Source organism: Syngnathus acus, chromosome 2 (genome assembly GCF_901709675.1).
Source record: "Syngnathus acus chromosome 2, fSynAcu1.2, whole genome shotgun sequence".
In the NCBI taxonomy this organism is placed as follows: domain Eukaryota; kingdom Metazoa; phylum Chordata; class Actinopteri; order Syngnathiformes; family Syngnathidae; genus Syngnathus; species Syngnathus acus.
This window is the reverse complement of record NC_051088.1, coordinates 17,680,785-17,700,132: the sequence shown is the minus strand read 5'-3', so window position 1 is coordinate 17,700,132 and position 19,348 is coordinate 17,680,785. Positions and strand designations below refer to the sequence as shown.

Genomic DNA, 19,348 nt, shown 5'->3' with positions numbered 1-19,348 from the left:
GGAGGAGGAGGGCTTGGCTTGTGAGAAAAGGGGGCGGGAGCAGAGCAGAGCAGGACACGCCGGTGCAGCAGGCGGAAGGAAAAGTAGTGCTAGCATGAGTGCAAGTCGTCAAATTGGAGCAGAAAAAAATGAGGAAAAATATAATTAAATAATTGTAAGTATCGATATTTTAGCTAGGGATGATCGATACTCAAAAATGAGCAGCCTGGATCGATATATCGATATTTTGGTATCGATCCGCCCATCCCTACTTCTTACCTGTTCTGAGAATAGTAGCTTTGAGGTAATTGTGCCAAGCCCTATTAGACCACGCCGCTTTTGTTCAAATAACTTTTTCAACGATAAACGAAGGACGTTCGTCGGGTAAGGCCTCAACTTTGTCCTCCGGCCACATTTGCCCGTATTCAGCCAAATTGTACGTAAGCGACTTCAGGAGTTTAAAATGGTTAGCTTCGGAAAAGTAGCTACGTTATGTGCCGTGTTCGTCATAATCTGGTGAAACTTTGCTCACTAATTAATTGCGTGAATGACAAAATAAATTAAATGATGAGTAAAAGTATTAAGATGCATTTAACACTTTATTTGAAGTAATTGATTTCATTAGTAAGGATTTTGTTGTACTACCTCGGTTGTTCAAATACTTGACATGCACGAGGTTTTACAATTCCAAGGCCATCTGAAAAAAAATGACAACCATCAAGTTTGGGAGCAGCATCAAATCATCTCCGCTTGCCCGATCTGCAATCAAAACTTTGGACATAGACAGTGGTAAATAACACAACACACCTTCGACTGCGTCATTCGCAGCGAACGGTGACTTTATGTTGTCATTTGTTGTCTTGTTTTAAAGATGAGAAAAGCAACATTGATCCTGATAGACTTTGTCAGTGCCCATTTGATAAAAGTCACCAGATCCGAGCTTGTCGGCTCTCCTATCACCTTTTGAAATGCAAAAAGGTGAGGGTTGCTTAATTTTTATTTTTAATACTAAAGCTCAACTGATTTTCACCGATAAATCGACATTGATTGTCCTCTGACAAGTTGGCCGCATCACTCGATCTGTGTTGAGCCTAAGAAAATAACTTTTGGTCTTTACAATTGAATGGAGCTTTGCAAATCCAGTGTCAACAAACACGATTATTTTACCCCATCAACCTGAATGCATCGATAAGTACAAGTCATCTTTTACTGATGCAGAACCATCCGCGACTGGCCAAGACGCTTAAAACCTGCCCCTTCAACGCCTGCCACCTGGTCCCGAGGGATGAACTGGCCTGCCACACTGAAACCTGTCCCAACAGGATTTCAGTGGGTGTAAAGGATGGTAAGATGACAAGTGTGTCTTTTGATCTGTGGCTTGAGTTGACGTCCTTTCTGCTTGCAGCTGGATCTGATGAGAAATTTAAGGCTCCCATCAGGCCCCAGTTCACCACTGCTACGACTGAAGACTGGGAAAAGGGTGAGATTGAAACCAGTTCCAATAACGTTTGTAAACTAGTTCAAGATTCAAGCGTTTTTATTCGCCATGTTTGAGCGTGCCAGACAAGAAATTTGACTTCGGTAAATCACAGCCTCTGTTCAACATTTAGGTGACTAACAACACTCAGGACATGTGAAAAATGGCAAATATTCTCAAACATCCCCTGATCTTAAACTCCCAAGAGGGCAAGGAAAAACTCAAAACTCCAGCTAGGGGAAATGAGAAACCTTGAGAAGAGACCACAGATGAGAGGGTCCTTCTTCCAGGATGACCAGGCTGCAATGGATGCAGAGAGGACACATGGTACAAACAGTGTAGACCAGGGGTGGGCAAACTTTTTGACTCACGGGCCGAACTGGGTTCTAAATTTGGACCGGAGGGCCGAACCAGGAGCAGATGGACGTAGTGTTTGTGTGAAGTAATATAAGCGACCTGTAAAGGTCATTGCATAAAAGATTTTGGCCTTTAGTAGGTAGTAAAGCATGGACATTCCAAACAAGTTTTTTGAAAACAAATGCATTTATTAACAGCATTAAAAAAAAAAAATCACTAAAAAACTGCTATCAGTGATTCTCATAAAATACGACACTATTATTATGAATAACAGTCTCCATCACTTCAGTGCCTGCAGGTCAGATTAATGAAAAATGTTTATCTTATGAGATCACATCAAACAGCAAACATTCTGACCAAATATATCATCTTGAAGAATCGGTGAAAGCATACATCCAAATAAAGTAATCAAAACGGCAACACGGTGAGGGGTATCTGAACATCAGAGCAGAGTTTTAACTCACAAACACCTGGTAACAGAGGTGAGGAAACGGGAAACACTTCCTTAAAGTAAGCCTTAAGAACTTTACAGGTTAAGATTAGTCGCAAAAAGGTGGTGCATCAATGTCCTTGAGCATCCTGCATTGTTTGAAAATGAGAATGGTCGCTAGTTTCAATCCCTGCTATGTGTACAAATCATATTCAAAATGCATTTTTTTACAACAAACTTGAGAGCCTCCCCTTCATTTTCAGTGGGAACAGTGTTGTTGGTCTCCCTTTTTTGCTAGTGCATCATAGTCTGGAGTAAAATTTGTTGTGGCAATTCTTAGGAGAGATCCGTTTACCTCGATCTGTGACGGGTTGATGTGGCTGAACGTCACGTCGCGTACGTCGAGCCAAATTGGCCACTCTTTTAACATTCGGCACTCACTTCTTTTCTTCGGGCCACTCATTTTAATGGAAGGATTCCAGGGGAAGGTTTGTGGGTGGCTTTAGCGTCAAACTGTATCTGAAAGCTCAGCGAGCGAATTACAAGAATGCTGTCGTCACAGCCCACGCTCTAAATTCGGGACTGATACAAATAGAGCGCGAGTGCGCCATGTCCGTACTACTGAGTACGTACGTACACGCACTTGTGAGTGTGCACCGAGCTTTCTGACACGGCTTCCGGTAGTAAATGCGCAGGCGAGCGGTTCCCCATCTACTGGGGAAACGCAATCATTGCAGGCAAAATGACCAAAAAAAAAAGTTTAATAATACAATTAATTCAGGGTTGGCGGGCCGGATTAAACGGTCCCGTGGGCCGGATGTGGCCCGCGGGCCGTAGTTTGCCCACCCCTGGTGTAGACAATTCAAAAAAGGTGTGGAGAGCAGGATGTTTTTGCACAGTAATGACTCTGAGACTCTTAAGAGTGGTGTACTCTGACTGGCATATAGAGAGCTCCAACTTGGAGTTTTTCAAGTTAGAATGGTGCCTCAAGGTAAGAGTGACCAGACTTAGAAGTATTTTTCTCAATTAATTGGCTTTTGCAACAAGGATAAATCTTTGCTTTTCTGCATATGCTCTGCTACTCCACTCAGATTTTCACTTTATCCTGTTTCTTATGCAGAGGTGGATGAAGCACCCATTCCATTTGTTTGGGGTGTGTCTCCAGTGGCCAGTGCCCTCAAGGAGTAAGTCATTTGCACGACTGGTTGTGGGAAAATCGTGCTTTCTATTTGTCAGTCATTCGTCTCTCTCCAACAGATCCCAAGCCTTCAACGCTATTGGAGCCCAGTTCCGTGGACCCTACACCCTTCCGTGGTAGTTTGAAATGTTGTATCGGTTTCTGTTGAGACCAGTTGGTGGACTTTTTGTCACGACTCGCCCCTCCTGTGTGCTCATGTCCGTGGTTTCTGTCGGTGTGCTCGCCCCTCCCCTCCTGTGTGCTCATGATTAGTGTGATCATTCTCACTTGCCTCTTGTTACCTGTCTTGTATTTAAGTCCTGTCTGTGTGTCACTCCCTGTCGGATCATTGCGTGTCTGTTGTTGCGTGTGTGTTGTGTGTTAGTGTCACGATGTCTTCTTGGTTCCTGTTGCTGTCGTCATGTCCTGCTGTCTTCTTGTTTCACGTCCCGGTCAGTCACTCAAGTTATTGTTTCGTTAAGTCGCGGCAGTTTGCCTTTTGAGTTTTCCAATAAACCCTGGTCCAAGCTGCACTTGGTCGCCCTGCTCCATTTCCACCACTCCGCTCGTGACACTTTTCACCTTGTTTCCATTGTCACTTGAAGTGTTTGCTTTTAGAGATTTTTTTTGTTCTCATGCATAAGTGGTGTGCTTTTTTTTTTTTTTTTTAAAGTTCGTTTTCCACAAAATAGATATCTTGCATGGCATTTGTTGATTAATGCCCAATGACTACATGAGATGTTTATGTACAGATGCTAATTGCTGCCATAACAGGGGGGCCAAAAAAAATACTGTAAGGCAAGTTTATTTGTATAGCACATTTCAACAACAAGGTAGTTCAAAGTGCTTTAAACAAAACATGAAATGCGTCAAAGAAATAGAAAACATTAAAAGCATCAGGGCACAGTTAAAAGCATTAGACAATTGATTAAAACTCAAATCAGTAAAAATCTAAATAAAACAGGAACAGAGTTACAGTGCAGTGTAAAATAAAATCAGAAATAGGCAGCAGCAAACAGAAAGGTCTTCAGCTCTGACTTAAAAATATTAAGAGTTGCAGCAGACCTGCATTTCTCTGGGAGTTTGTTCCAGATATTTGGAGCATACTAGAAGCTGAACGCTACTTCTCCCTGTTTAGTTCTGACTCTGGGAACAGAGAGCAGACCTGTGCCAGGCGATCTGTGAGGTTCATAAGGGATCAGCAGGTCAGAAATATACTTAGACCATTCAGAGCTTTATAAGACTTTAACATCACTGATTGAAGCTGAGCCCTGACTTTTAATCGTTCCTCTTTGGCTCCAAAAACAATCACTGCAGTTTTATCTTTGTTTAATTGGAGAAAGTTCTGGCACATCCAGTCATTAATTTGTTCAATACATTTACTCAGTGTTTGTATGGGATTATAATCTCCTGGTGATATAAATGATTATCAGTTATGCATCTGTATTAATGCGGAGCTCAACTAATGACCACAAGAGGGCAACCTTTTGTTCCTTGTCGGCGATTCAATGGTTGTCTCTGGCTTGCCACAACGGGAAATCAAATCACATATACTTAATGCATAACTGAATAAGTTGTGTTCACTCATAGGCACAGGTTTGTTGAGAAATACTAAACTTGTCTTGAATTATTTTAATGTAAATTGGGTGCAAAATTAGTTGATAAAATTCATGAGAAAATGTACCTCAAGAGTACACAAAAATGATGAGCCAGATGCTAATTAAAACACAAACTGCTTTTACTGTACACTTGAATGCCTTTTTCGACACGTAGATGAAATTTGAAATCATTTCAACAGAATTCAAACACTCATTGTGGTGGACTATTTGACCCGAAAGACGAATGGCAGTTTTGCTAGTTTAGGATTTATTTTGTTAACTGCGGAATCTGCTGCTTGCTCTCCAGTTCTTCCAAGATTGAGCTTTCCTCCTTGTCACTCTCCGGCAATATGACGACTGGACACCATCCTTCACAACTCCCACTTGCTGACCCTGAGGTCTCTGTTTCACCTGCTTGACAAAAAAAAAAAAACAATGCAACATGGTTTCCCACAGATCCATCAGTCTTATTAAACAAAAACAGTCAGACTTTTACCTTCATCGCTGGATGAGTGTAAATCGATGCACGTACTGAAAGAAAAGAGGAATTGAATAAATAACAATCAGCAAAAAAGTGCTTTATAATTTTCAATAGGATACACAAGGCTTGATTATGTTGAATGTTTTCAGGGTTTTTGTAAAATAAAAACAGGCCAGGACCATTGTATAGTTTTATAAAGCTGTACAGTAGAACTGAAACCGAACTTATGTACTCCGGTGGTGCTTTAAAATAGGAGTTTAATTTCCTTTGTGACCACTTTAATAACTCAAAAAACTCATACTTCGGATCAAAAGATGTGAGGGTATTGAATCCAACCAATTACAATCGCTCCACTTCGAATTACAGTATATCGAGATACGTATTAAATTGTCTTTTATTGGAGGGATACATACGTATACAATAGCTTAGAAGGAAATGGCACAATTGCAATACTATATGTAAAATGTAAAAAGCTAATTGCATCGAAACCTCCCAAATTGGATCGGAATTCCACTGCGTTAAACCACATTGAATGATTCCACTTTTAAGGAAAATGTCATTGAATCATTTTGCACCCCACGTGTGGAAAGCTATATTAAATAATATTTTGTCGAGAGATGCAGAGCCCTGGGTACAAGACAAATATACAATTATACGGTGGGCCAGGAGGTTAAATTAACTACATCTAAGGTTGTAGTGCGTCTTCCTGGAATTCCACCCTAGAAGGCCGATTATCTCAAAGTTTTGTGAGTCGCGTATGTGCTAGGCACTCCTAACCATCTGCTTGCATTGATATCCTTGAATGACAGCTGGCAGATGGAAAAGTTCAGAGGTGTATTTTTGCGAAGGCGAACCCAAAGGCTGAAAATGACACCTGCCCTTTGGCTGTTTTGACTGTTCTGTCACACCACTGGATGACTAGCATTTTCAGGGGCTCCATAAATTGCTTAGCCCTTTCACAAATCGCTTAACCCAAAAAGTTTCATTCTTTGTCATTCTGTTCAGTTATTCCTTGACTGTATGTTTTTAGAAAGTGTAGTATTATGGAGTAATTTTTTCTTTTAACAGATTAATAGCACTTCCATTCATTTCAATGCGGAAAGATGATTTGAGAGATGAGTTTTTTAAAGTCATGGGCATGCTCAACAAATGAATTCAATTCAATCTCAAGGCGCCGCTGGAGTCATAACTATATTTATTTTTGAAAGGTCCTATGCCGTCAACATGCATTTTTTGCTATACTTTTATACAGAACAACGTTCAAAGTGAGTCTGTGATCTGGTAATGTCAAATTATCAGTTACGTGCAAAAGCCTTTCAAAGGAAAAGTCTTGCAAAAATGAAATTTGTTTTCGACATCGTCGTGACGTAGATGTGTGTCACTCATAATTTAAGTACCCATCAATTCAGCATAAACGCCTTCCTCTCCAATTTCTTTTCAGGGAAAATTCCTAAGCATTTTGGAACCAGAACTGTTATTGTATGTGTTTGTGCACATTTTGTAGTCGATGGCTTTGTCAACACACACACTGTATGTCCCTCTGGAGGATGTGAGGTCGAGCACTCTCCTCTCATTACGTAACCTTTATTAGTCGACTGGCGTCCTGTGACTTGAAGCCTTGCTGTTCTTACGATTGTAAAAGCAGTCTCTAGGCAGCAACAGTTGACATGCTAAGACTGCTTATTTTACATTAACAGTCAACTACTCGATGTTCCCTGTTGTTACAAATTCAATGGCTTGCGGGAAGAAGGTTGATACTTTTCAATTATAGTTTTGTTTATGAAAAACATCCCTATCATCAAATGTCTGTCTGATTGTTTTTCTGCCATAGCTCCCTTCTTTTTCTTTGCTATGTTGAACCCTTTGCCCGAAGTTGGACGTAAGACAAGAACTCAAAATCGAGAAATACACCAAAAGGAGCAGCACAGACTATTGAATTGAAGCATTAAATAACAATGCCGGACATGTTTATTTCTTCAGATTATTTTTCATTATGTCATGTTTCGACAAAGTACAATTATATAAAGTGCTATTTTCCTAATTTAAAAAAAAAACACATTCAAAATTGTCTTTATTAACTGTGAGACTGGAACGCTTAAGTAGTTTCTCGGGTCTGCATAGTGGCTTACCTGTAGTCTTTGGGGGATTTTATGATCCCCTTCACTTGTTGCTGTCCACCGTCAGTCTCCAGTGATTTCTCTTCCTCATAGGACAGAAGCAGAGTCACCGTGTAGTTCATATGGGAGTTATTGTCCCAGTGATCCCCCTCAGTGGTTTCATAGCGGACAACGAACTCAATGCGAGAGCCGTGGGTGACGTAAGGGGGCGCAAAAGAGAGCTTGAAGGAGAACGTATCGGTCTCCCCTTCATGGGATCCGTGGAGATACTCTGCGGGGTGATCGAAGTATGTCTCCCAGTTGTCCATGGTGGACCTGATGTAAACTGCCTTGTGGAAGGACACGTTGAGCACCCGCACAAGGCCACTAAAGGCGAGGGGCTCATCCTCTACGGGACCGACTTGTTCGACGCACACTTTATGATCGCGCACGGCCTCCAGCAACGCGCCTCCATCGGGGGGCTCAAAGTCCGGGTGCACAAGGAACATCGGTTCTCGGTCAGGTGGGCCATATTTCGCTCGCTCTTCATCCCACTTTGCAGCGTCCTCTTCGTCCTCCGACTCGAAGGTGACGAACTCGCGGACGTCCACGAGGTCTCCGCCTGTCGTGTCTGCGAACGACACTCGCTTTCCGGGGGACAGCGATGCTTGGATGCGCATGTACTCGGCAGTCTCGTCGTGGATGGACGCGCCTCGTCTCCTGGGCACCGGGGAGCATCTTGGGATCAGGCGCACGTTCTCGCTTCCCTCATCGTCGTCTTCGTCGTCGTCGTCATCTGCCAAGTGTCCCTCTGCCTGGTCAGGTGACCTGCCAGTTTTGATGGGAACGAAAAGACTCTCTTGACCTGGTATGGTTAAAAAAGACATTTTTGCTCATATGCGGACCCCCGAGAAGAGTAAATCGACTTGCAGCGACAGCACTGGCGGCGCATTATGCACAGCTCGTCTCCTAGGTTAACATGCGCTGTTAAATGTCACGCATGGGAAACTTGTTCTGCCAGGCCTTGTGATCGGGTATCCCCTGCTAAAACATCACACTTTGGCCGCTGTCGAGGTCTAATTTTAGTCTTGACCTACCGGGATCTCCATGTGTCTCGATGTGTCTTCGAGTTGGTATGATCCCCCCTCCCCGCCCCCTTGCAGTGTAGCGTTTGGTTTGGGCTGGCTCGACGCCGGCAAATGGAGATGTGATATTACGGCCTACGTTCCCAGGAGGAATAAAGTCAATTCCAAATACCATTACAGCAAATTACAAACTGCAATGTTTTATGAGAATGTGTTAATATATTTTACGTGATCGTTTTTTCCCTGCAGCCTGTCTGCACAGCTATGGGAAGCGGGCCATTTAAATTTGCTACTAGTACTGATACCAATATTGATGACACAATTGCACTTGAGTATATTTCTCATGTATGTGTATTTTACCTGGTAATTTATGTTTCTGACAGCATTTGATTTTCCCACCCTATTTTTCTAAAATATTGGCTTGTTACTCATTTACAAGGCTAGTGAATTGACAGTGATCAAATAGTCTAAATAAACAGAGGCAAAGTAAATTAGAGTTAAGATCCTAATTGTTTAGGATTTTTAGGTTTTACGAGGCAGAAAAAAAGGAATAGCAGCACTGGAGGACCATGTCCATGAACTATAGATGGTGGATGAATGGATGAATGAATGGATGGATGGATGGATGGATGGATGGATGGATGGATGGATGGATGGATGGATGGATGGATGGATGGATGGATGGACGAAGGGAGGGAGAGATACTTTATTGATAATTAAAATAATAAAATATTTGGAAAAAGAAATAGAATCAACATACAGTGTTGCGAAAGTATTCGGCCCCCTTGAACCTTTCAACATTTCGCCACATTTCAGGCTTCAAACATAAAGATATAAAATTTTAATTTTTTGTCAAGAATCAACAACAAGTGGGACACAATCGTGAAGTGGAACGAAATTTGTTGGATAATTTAAACATTTTTAACAAATAAAAAACTATATTATTCTATACTATATTAACAATATTATTCGGCTCCTTTACTTTCAGTGCAGCAAACTCACTCCAGAAGTTCAGTGAGGATCTTTGAATGATCCAATGTTGTCCTAAATGACTGATGATGATAAATAGAATCAGAGGCGTAGCCAGGAATTTTTCCAGTAGGGGCGCACGCCCATAGGAAAAAAAATCGAACATCACCCACGCCGTTCGCTGATCGCTAAAACAACATCCGGGTCCAGGAGGCAAACGGTGAATGGATAACATCGCGCACATAGAATAGCGCAAGCACATTCGCGCAAGACCGAAAGAAAAAAATGGCATGAAAATGAAGAATCGAAAAAGCTCGATTTTTTTCAACCGGGGCGCAGGGAGTCCTAACCGGGGCGCCGCCCCGGCTCGCCGCCCCGGCTCGCCCCGGCTTGGCTACGCCTCTGAATAGAATGCACCTGTGTGTAATCAAGTCTCCGTATAAATGCACCTGCTCTTTGATAGTCTCAGAGTTCTGTTTAAAGCGCAGAGAGAACCATGAAGACAGAGGAACACACCAGGCAGGTCCGAGATACTGTTGTGGAGAAGTTTAAAGCCGGATTTGGATACAAAAATATTTCCCAAGCTTTAAACATCTCAAGGAGCACTGTGCAAGCAATTATGTTGAAATGGAAGGAGTACCAGACCACTGCAAATCTACCAAGACCCGGCCGTCCCTCCAAACTTTCATCTCAAACAAGGAGAAGACTGATCAGAGATGCAGCCAAGAGGCCCATGATCACTCTGGATGAACTGCAGATAACTACAGCTGAGGTGGGAGAGTCTGTCCATAGGACAACAATCAGTCGTGCACTGCACAAATCTGGCCTTTATGGAAGAGTGGCCAAAGAGATCCGTAAAAAGTCTCGTTTAAAGTTTGCCACCTGGGAGACACACCAAACATGTGGAAGAAGGTGCTCTGGTCAGATGAAACCAAAATCGAACTTTTTGGCCACAATGCAAAACGATATGTTTGGCGTAAAAGCAACACAGCTCATCACCCTGAACACACCATCCCAACTTGGTCGCAGTTATTGCCCAGTAAACACACTGTTGAATCCTATTGGTCGAGAGCTTTAACCGCGACGTTCTACAGCCAATCGGAACATTGTTATTCCTTTGGATAACGCGGATCGTAAGATAAAGGATTTAGCTAACACAAACTAACACAAAGAACGCTCTTTTCACGTCGCAACTATAGGATAGCGACACGATGCAGTTCGTTTGATCGTCCTTCGTCTTGCTCGACTTGCCTTTTTGCGGAAATGAGTCGCCCCGACTGCGAGGATACACGACATGGGTAACGTCGCGCTAACTAGCGTTAGCATCTAACGGCTACTTCCTGTCGTTTCCTGGAGGCCACGACCAACCTGCATCCTACTCAGTCGTTATAAAGGATGTGAATTCCGTCAAGAGTTGTCTCATACAATCGCGCTACCAACGACGCTTATCCAGCGTGTTGAATCGAGTGTGAGTGGGTCCGTTGAAATTTCTCGTCATCGTGTTCGCGGGCTACCTAGCCTGGTAGCTCTTTTGGCTAGCTCGCCAGCATGAGTGAATTGACGGATAGCAAGCAGAGCGCCAACTCCGAATCGAGGAAAAGGTGTCCGTCACCGGATCGGGATGAGGGAGGTTCTATTCCCAACAAGTCCTCGAAAGCGGATGACGCGTGTAATGAAGTGCGGGATGCCTCGGAGAGATTCAAAAACGGGGAGAGCACCGAAGCCGCTGGGCAAGAGAGACATTCTAAGCATGAAGAGGAAGCAGAAACTTCGCAAACTGCACACAGTCCCGCTTCTGCACCTGTCAACACCTCCAATTCTGATGAGCACCAATCCAAGGAAACCCAGTCATCCAAGGCGCACAGATATGCTGAGGCGAAGAACGATGCAGATGCATGCACAGGAGTCGATCCTTGCAATCTTATGGACCAGTCTGATTCGGACCCGGCAGCCATAGCAGCTGCCGAAGCACTCGCCAGCCTCACAGGTGGAGACGGCGAAAACAGCCGAGAGACTCCGTGCTCGTCTAAAAGAGCCAAACACGCCAAGCAGGGGAGCAAAGTCAATCACCGTGGGGACCATCAGATCCTCAGAGCTCATTCTAAAACACGGGCAGCTGCTGCAGACAGCTCCACGTGCCTGCGCAGCACAGACAAAGAAGATGCGGATGATACCGCAAACGCAGGTGAAGGTGACGAATCCATGTCTGGATCTTCTTCCGCACCAAGTTCCTCTTTCCCGTCTGAGAACGAGGACAATGAGGATGGTGAGTGCGCCATTGTGTCTGTTAAGATGGCTCCCAAGATGAGACAGTCAGTGGCTCTCCTGGCGCAGGTACAGATGAAACTGGAAGCTATCGAGAAGAAAAGCACCTGGTTCCACCAGCGCCTGGAGCTGAAGATTGGCCGCATGCGCCGGCCTCACCTCGATCAACGTCGCGCCATCACAAAAACTATCCCCGGCTTCTGGGTGACGGCTGTATCCTTCCATTTGAGATCTTTCCCCATCTCCTTGCATGCTCAACGCTGAGTGAATGCCTAAACCAAGTAAACATGTTTATGCTTTACCTTGACTCTGAGGCGCCAGCTACTGAACCACCCGCACCTCTCGGCTCACATTGACGAGACAGATGAGGATGCTCTCAGCTACATGACTGATCTTGAAGTAAGCGATACACTCGCGACGGTTTCGCCACGACAAGCTTATTTTGCTTTGATGGGCCCAGGATATTTGTGGAGAAAGAGTCAAAATTCTGTTTTACTTTTTTTTTTCTCTGACACAAAGAAATGAATTTGACAGTTGACATATTTTTAACTTTTAATTGACGTGCAGTACATTTGCATTCAATTCTTATTATGTAGTAAACTGCAGTTTTCAGCCTAATTAGGTCATTTCCCAAGTGGCAAAGTGGTTGGGACTAACTGGCGTAGTGTTCTAACGACTTTCATACACGTCACCTCCATCAGATTGACACGTTGAAGAACCACAAAGTGGGTTTCCAGATTCGCTTCCACTTCAGACGGAACCCATACTTCCAGAACACCATCATCATGAAAGAGCTGCACATCGGACTGGGAGGTACAAATAAACACAGGGCTGTTTTTGCTTTCACTGGGCACATAATAAAATTAGGTACGCCAGCATGCTGGAACATGATGCAATACAGAATGGAGGATGTTCAGGGTTGATTGACAATGTCACAGAGGTATTGAGTAAGCTTGACGCTGACAACGCAATCATGAGTTTTGGGCCCAATCAGTTAATTAAAAAAAAAAACACTAACCGATCACTGATGCAATCATTAGATGGAGAAATATGTTTATTTAAATAACATATAAAGGGTTGTGTCCCTTCTCCTTGATGCTTTTGTTGTTAGTTTTATGTGCTCTAACAAAAAAAATGTCCTCTTTGCAGCAACTGCAACGTCCATGTCCAACACCATCCTGTGGAATCACGGTCACAAATTGACAGCGCATAGCGAACCCAGGAAGATGTCACACGGTGTCTACCAGACCTTTTTCAGCTGGTTTGATGACCACAGCAACCCCGCGCAAGATGATGTTGCGCAGGTACGTACAGCTGATGGCGAGCGAGCCCGTAACATTTGTAGGGTTGGGCGCGCAAACTCTACCACTGTCAAACTAAAGAAAACACAAAAATAAGTTTGCTACATAATGTAATTGGAAATGCCATAGATGGACAGGTAAACAAATCGCTTCTGTGTGGCGGTATTTTAAGTTTTAAAAGTATTGATTGGCACGATATCAGAGAGAGAGAGAAACAAAAACCATTGTATCCAAACATTGCTCCAATAATCTCATCTAAATTTTGTCTCATTTAGATTTCATTTAGGTATCAATGTGAAACGATAACATGGCACTGAAATTGTATCTAATTCAGGAAGTTGACTTGTCTTAACCTTTTCACTGATCTGTTTGTTGTCCAGATCCTGAAGGACGACCTTTACAGGGACCCTTTGAGGTACTACCTCACGCCACTCTGGCAGCCCAGAGAGAACGGCAGGTAGGTCGTATTCACAGTGTTTATTGTAAACGTCCTGGATATACTGCCGTATGAGTCTTTTTAAAGGACACAGTATGCGTTCACAATAGTTTGGGTGGTCGTGGATCAATAAGTAGAGCGGTAACCGGAGGATCCGCTATTTCAATCTAGCAGTAGAATAAAGATACATATTCATTGTAGTAAATAAAATAAGTGAAAGTACGGCCAACCAATCTTTCAAGGCACCCTGGTTTGGAATTCTTGGTACACACGCCGCGCTTTATGGTTTGGAAATCCTGGCTCATCTCCTTATGCCATTTAGTGTTTTTTGTTTGTTTGTTGCTTTGTTTCTGTTTTTTGGGGGCTGGTGCATCAACCTGACCACTTTGTCCGTCCTCTAGTGATGGCGACGGCACCACAGCAGATCGCAGTGGCAATGACAATGGCTACGACTGTGTAGTAATCTCCGACTCAGACGAAGAAACTGCTGAGGCGGAACCTGTCCGCAGTGCTGGGGAGGAAGGGGAGCAGGAAAAACAAGAAGGAGAAGAAGAACAAGGAGGAGAAGGAGAGGAGGAAGAGGAGGAGGAGGAGGAAGAAGAGGAGGAAGGACTGCTGAGTGCAGGTTGGTTACTTATTGATTTATGATGTACTCGCGCTAGAGCAGCAAACTTAAGAGCTCAAGGGCCTCGTTTGATTTTTTTCATTGGACCGATGGGCTGGGTCATTTATAGATGAGGTTCAAAAATAATATTTCAAAATAAAAAAAAATCATCTTATGTTTTAACTGTAACAATCAAATAAGAGGATTTGAGTTGTTAAATGCCACCCCCAGTTGAATTCGATCATCAAAATGAGTGTCAATTAATTTGGTAATTGATTATTTGTCAATTCGTTGTAGATGCATGTCATTTATAGACTCGAGCAATGTTGGACAACATGGGACACTGAGAAAACCAGGAAGTTAAAATTAATCTAAAATGGAATTAAAAAAAAGTCTTCAATCGAACTTACCTTAAGCTGTAGGAACCCTGAATGAATGCTCTCTGTTTTTGATCAACACTAAGAACTGTCTTCTCCTCAGATGAGAGCCAGGAAGAAGGTGAAAGTGGAGAAATAGTTATTGACGGTAAGTCAGGTGATCTGTTGTCTGAATATTTGAGGCTTTCATATGCAAAGTGCAGTAAAACACTGACAGTATGTCTTTTACGCGGCAGGCTCGGACGACAGCGAGCAGGAGGATGAGGCGGCCTGAAAAAGGAAGTTAGGAATGATAGCGGGTATGCCCCAGCATCTTTTGGATGTTAGTTATGTTATGCACAAAATGTCATATTTTTGTAATGTACAAAAATATGATCTATAGATGCTTTTTAAATCAGGGTTAACTTAATAAAGCCAAGGGAAGGTTACTTATCATTTTCTAGAAAAGTACACTGTACAAAAAAATTGCTTTTGGAAAACATTTTCGGCTGCCGACTTTTAGCAAAGCAAACAAATGACGAGAATCTCGCAGTCATGGGGAGTAGTGTTTTACCTTTGGCTGTTCTTCCTCTTGTGATGCATTTGACTATATTGACCACATTTCAGGAGCGCTTAGAACTCAACCAAAATGTGTTCTCAGGGATGGGCCCACACTCGATTACTCAATTTGGGGCTGTGAGGACAAAAATGTCTACTCTTCTGTAGTCAAAAGAAGCATATATTGTTTTCGAAAGCTTAAAGACCCCCCCACCCCAACTACTCCTCGACATGGCAATGCAGCAAACATGGCACATACTGCCACAGTTGTTGTGTAGTTTGATCAGTGTATGTGGAATTTTGTCTTTAGTAGATTGACATCAGCTTTAACATATTGTGTAAAGTTTCTTTTTTTTTTTGTGGAATTTGACATTTTTGGACATTGTGGCACACTTATGAGGATGATAGCATCAGCATTCAGATATTTGGGTGGCACAATTATGTATTTTTGTTTGTTCTTCCCCGGTCATTGTGCAGCCCTTTGTCACCCAAGTTGTGCTGCATTTGAAATCTCTTCTCTTGTACTGTTTTATTGATTTGAAATGCTTATCCATAGAACAATTCTCAATGTTTGTCAATGTAAACAAAAAATGGCAAGATGCTTCCAGGTGACAGGAATTGAGTGATACCGCTGACTTGGAGAGATCAGCGGGGCTTTTTTTTTCCTTTTAATTTCCTCTCCTAAATGAATTAGCCAGTCCCCCAATCCTCATCTGTATTTCCACTGAATCTATTATTGAATTGATTAACTTGTTGAAATGTAAATTACAGCTGGCATCAGATATCCCCAACAGCGGTTTGCCTCATGTAAAGTTTTTCTTTTTTGATTGACACCACATGATGGCAGTAGAGAAGGTGGCCAAAATCATCATTCAAGCCTTTTTACCTTGTTTTCCCAATGGCTCTGCCTTGGTCAAATTCCATGGGAGTGTTTGACCACCTCCGGCCGCTGGAGAACGCTTGAGATTACTCGGAAGATTGTGTGATTTCATGGTGAATTAGTATATTTTAAAAGACTCAGATTACCCGGAAGATTGTGTGATTTCATGGTGAATTGGTATATTTGAAAAGACTCAGACCAAGTTAACGCGCCCAAAATGTTACATCCAGGAACTGTCAACTGTATATAAATCCGAAAAAGAAGCACAGTGTGGCAAGTGAACAATAACAGCATGGCGTTTCTTGACCTCAATTGTGCCAAAGCACATATTTGACATTAGAAAAATCCCACACGTTTAATGTAGTTTTTTTTTTTTTTTTTTTTGCAAATCTATTCTAATGCTCTGTCATCATGTGCATGGGTTACTTTCACAAATGATTTACAAAACAAATTAAGATTTTGCTCTTTTTGCCAATGCAATGTTAATGGCTCAACAAATTAGAATTTTCAGGAGGTTTCCTGAACAGTGATGGTTTGGGGTATGAGGATTCTGCTCGATGCCAGTGGTGCCTTGCGGTACGAGCTTAATTAATGCCGTTACCATGCGTGTAACTGGAAATGTTCATTTTCCCGTTGAAATGACTAGAAAAGCCAGTGGACTATTTTAGCCTCCCCTAATTCATTGCAGCTACTTATGTGTATGACTCTTCAACCGAGGCCAGTATAATGCTATTACATTAAAAAAAAAAAGCACTCAGTAGTATTAGTCGTTCTTTGCAGAGGAGAAAGACTCCCAAATTACGTCACTTGTATCTGAAGGCACCACTGAAATGATCTTGTCTCAATATAAATGACTGGCACTTCAGAATGGCGGCAATGTTGTGCAACACTGACAGCAGTAGTTCGCCAATAGGCATTTAATCATGAGCATCTTGAATTCATTAACATTGCATCAGTTTGTGTTCACATCACTATTTTGAAATCCCCCTCTTGCGGTGTACCTTGTGTGCTTTTGTAGAACATTGTATCCTTTTGTTGCTTTGGTTATTTTTCATTTCGTTTGGGATGAGATGTCCACCGTTTAACCTAATAAAGTAGGAAGTTGTTTCACTTTGCAGTTGGCTGTGTTCTTCATCTGTATATACTTGCACTTGCCACCTGACCGTTGTTTTATTTGTCGCCACAAGATGGCAGTATGCTATTGTTGGTCACCTGTCTGTTGAATTTATTGGAATAAATGCGTTCCATAGCACGTCTGACTTTGATAAAAGTATTTCAGGTTTAAATTCTTCATGATAATCTAGTAACCCATAATACAGTTGTGATTTTTTTTGTCGTACTTGAAATAAATGACTTCCTACCTGACTTTGACATTTAAGTCACCCTTGCAACTCTTGAGAGATCAAACAAGAGCAACAGAGTGACACTTTAATGGATTTCACTGCTGGTGCATGTGATATCACTCCCATTTTCGAGCTGCCACTGTAAATAGCTCCCAGCGAGGCATTTTTGGACAGGCCCAGACAAAGGAACGGCAGCAGTGTTGCAATGGCACACTTAAACCCTTGATTCCACTTTTAATGCACAGCTATAAATATTCCACTCGCAAAAACCTGTCCTGCTGGAGGCCCGGCAGCACTCAGGGTATGCGGCCTACGATGGGCACATACTATTAATACTAATGTTGCAAACGCATTACGCTATGCGAAATGATCCCATGTGGAATAAGGTATTTTGCTTCCACTTTGATCAACTGTCCACCACAAAGCAACCACATTTCATGATTATAAATTAATAACAGGCTTAGTTCTTTCACAAGATCGATTTGGGCAAAATTTGTCCAGATGTGCTTTTTGCTCTGGAGCAATAACAACAGCCTAAATCAGGGGTGTCCAAAGTACGGCCAGGGGGCCATTTGCGACCCACCGTTTCTTTGTTAGAAGCCTGCTGCATCAGTGTTGAGTGAAGTACCTGAGACAGAAGAAGCAATTGATGGACTGTCAATCACTCGTGGGTGCACCCGTAGCAGGCACAGCCTTGCTCTGACCTGTTAATTGGGCTTCGGTAGCTTTGCTGAGACGATGATGGGGAAAAAAAAAAAAGTTGACCTTTTCCCTAAATGGATTCCTGAGTAGAACCATTCCTGTTAGTGCTACCCCTGCACACAAATCCTCTTGTCCCCCCCTCGAGCTCGAATTGCCAACATCACAGCTCCCCTGTTTTCTCACAGGTTGATCTCGTGAAGTTCGCAATGCGAGCCGACAAAGCTCTGACGTCAGTTTCAGTTGATAGCAGTGTTGGATGAATTAGTCTTTTCAGTTATTTTGCTTTTCTGCATCGTCTGACTTGTGACGCACTTGTCACCTGGGATGTACGTACAAACAACTCATTTGAAGGTAGACATTCACAGTAGCTCCTCTTCGATGCAGTTGATAAGGTACCACATTCCAGCGCTCGAGATCGCCGACATCATTTCTATGTCTCATCTAACTTTGAAGATAAATTTGCTAACACAAGCTTCCATCTTACTCTCATGCAGATTGTGTCATTGATATCGACATAGAGTGTATGAGCCGTCTCCGGAGGCCCCTTCTACAGCCACCAGCCGGTAACAGCGATAAGGGGCCCCTATACGGGGCGGGGCTTTCACGATAAATTGCAATAGTGTCGCTGTTTTGTCGTTGATACTGTACAAGCCGGAGTTTCTTGGGGGCCCCTTCGGCCTGGTCTTATTTTTTTTCTAGATGTATTTACAGATTTGCAGCACGGATTGTATGTTTTCCCAATTGTGTGCTTGTCATGTAATCAACCTAAAAAGAAGCATTGCAGGCTAGGTGATGAAAGAGGTGGGTGGAGGGCGGGAATAGGAGAGGGAAATGGATGAGTGCAATGATAAGAGGAGCCGTCTGGACCCCGTCGCTTACACACAGCAGATGGATGACTCTTATCTGGGAGATCGCCGAGTGCATGCTCGCGCCTGGGCCCAGTTACCGACGATCACACCAGACAGATGAATGCTACCCCACGCACACACACCCCTGCCCAGCCCCTCCACCAATCACACGCGAGTGCACACAGAATGGAACAGATTGCAGCATTTTTCTTACCTTTTACCCTTCCCCCATGCATCCGACAATGAATTCTACCTCGACATTGTCCAAATATACACAGGTGCATTTTAATATTTCATGGGTTTTTTTTTTTTTGGGGGGGTGCATTTGGACTTTTCCATGAATAATTTTCTTTGCTTAAGTCAATTCATTCCAATAGTTCCAATTCAACACAGGTAATTTCAAGAG

The 19,348-nt window shown here is 42.9% G+C and overlaps 3 protein-coding genes across 5 annotated transcripts; 2 read left to right on the top strand and 1 right to left on the bottom strand.

Moving 5' to 3' along the window:
- Positions 1–256: 256 nt before the first annotated feature.
- On the top strand, positions 257–3,614 carry LOC119117262 (gametocyte-specific factor 1-like). The gene is made up of 7 exons (XM_037243462.1): positions 257–363; positions 672–768; positions 851–957; positions 1,198–1,324; positions 1,385–1,459; positions 3,364–3,427; positions 3,501–3,614. Exons 2-7 carry the CDS (start codon positions 687–689, stop codon positions 3,559–3,561), a joined length of 516 nt encoding a protein of 171 aa, XP_037099357.1. The 5' UTR covers positions 257–363; positions 672–686; the 3' UTR covers positions 3,562–3,614.
- A 1,520-nt stretch (positions 3,615–5,134) lies between these two features.
- On the bottom strand, positions 5,135–8,708 carry si:ch211-167b20.8 (protein phosphatase 1 regulatory subunit 3A). Of its 2 annotated transcripts, none has more exons than XM_037243443.1 (3): positions 7,629–8,708; positions 5,515–5,549; positions 5,135–5,432 (listed from the first exon to the last, which is right to left on the bottom strand). In XM_037243443.1, the coding sequence occupies exons 1-3, from the start codon at positions 8,480–8,482 to the stop codon at positions 5,287–5,289; spliced, it is 1,035 nt and encodes a 344-aa protein (XP_037099338.1). In that variant the 5' UTR covers positions 8,483–8,708; the 3' UTR covers positions 5,135–5,286. The 2 variants fall into 2 exon arrangements, with proteins under 2 accessions (XP_037099338.1, XP_037099346.1); XM_037243451.1 differs by having other exon boundaries at positions 5,135–5,429; positions 7,629–8,703.
- A 2,029-nt stretch (positions 8,709–10,737) lies between these two features.
- On the top strand, positions 10,738–17,166 carry tspy (testis specific protein Y-linked). 2 transcript variants are annotated; one of them, XM_037279222.1, is made up of 9 exons: positions 11,769–11,915; positions 11,984–12,127; positions 12,236–12,313; positions 12,616–12,727; positions 13,064–13,218; positions 13,596–13,672; positions 14,053–14,276; positions 14,736–14,780; positions 14,869–17,166. In XM_037279222.1, the coding sequence occupies exons 1-9, from the start codon at positions 11,811–11,813 to the stop codon at positions 14,904–14,906; spliced, it is 978 nt and encodes a 325-aa protein (XP_037135117.1). In that variant the 5' UTR covers positions 11,769–11,810; the 3' UTR covers positions 14,907–17,166. The 2 variants fall into 2 exon arrangements, with proteins under 2 accessions (XP_037135116.1, XP_037135117.1); XM_037279221.1 differs by having other exon boundaries at positions 10,738–12,127.
- Positions 17,167–19,348: the final 2,182 nt, after the last annotated feature.

What these genes read in the sequence shown, in the direction of transcription:
- LOC119117262 (XM_037243462.1), top strand. Translation starts at nt 687, where the DNA reads ATGACAACCATCAAGTTTGGGAGCAGCATCAAATCATCTCCGCTTGCC. An exon ending in AACTTTGGACATAGACAGTG is followed by an intron (nt 769 to 850) that starts GTAAATAACACA and finishes CTTGTTTTAAAG; the next exon opens with ATGAGAAAAGCAACATTGAT. An exon ending in ACCTTTTGAAATGCAAAAAG is followed by an intron (nt 958 to 1,197) that starts GTGAGGGTTGCT and finishes TTACTGATGCAG; the next exon opens with AACCATCCGCGACTGGCCAA.
- si:ch211-167b20.8 (XM_037243443.1), bottom strand. Translation starts at nt 8,482, where the DNA reads ATGTCTTTTTTAACCATACCAGGTCAAGAGAGTCTTTTCGTTCCCATC. An exon ending in AAATCCCCCAAAGACTACAG is followed by an intron (nt 5,550 to 7,628) that starts GTAAGCCACTAT and finishes CTTTTCTTTCAG; the next exon opens with TACGTGCATCGATTTACACT. An exon ending in ACACTCATCCAGCGATGAAG is followed by an intron (nt 5,433 to 5,514) that starts GTAAAAGTCTGA and finishes TTTTTTGTCAAG; the next exon opens with CAGGTGAAACAGAGACCTCA.
- tspy (XM_037279221.1), top strand. Translation starts at nt 11,198, where the DNA reads ATGAGTGAATTGACGGATAGCAAGCAGAGCGCCAACTCCGAATCGAGG. An exon ending in GCTACATGACTGATCTTGAA is followed by an intron (nt 12,314 to 12,615) that starts GTAAGCGATACA and finishes CACCTCCATCAG; the next exon opens with ATTGACACGTTGAAGAACCA. An exon ending in GCTGCACATCGGACTGGGAG is followed by an intron (nt 12,728 to 13,063) that starts GTACAAATAAAC and finishes TCCTCTTTGCAG; the next exon opens with CAACTGCAACGTCCATGTCC.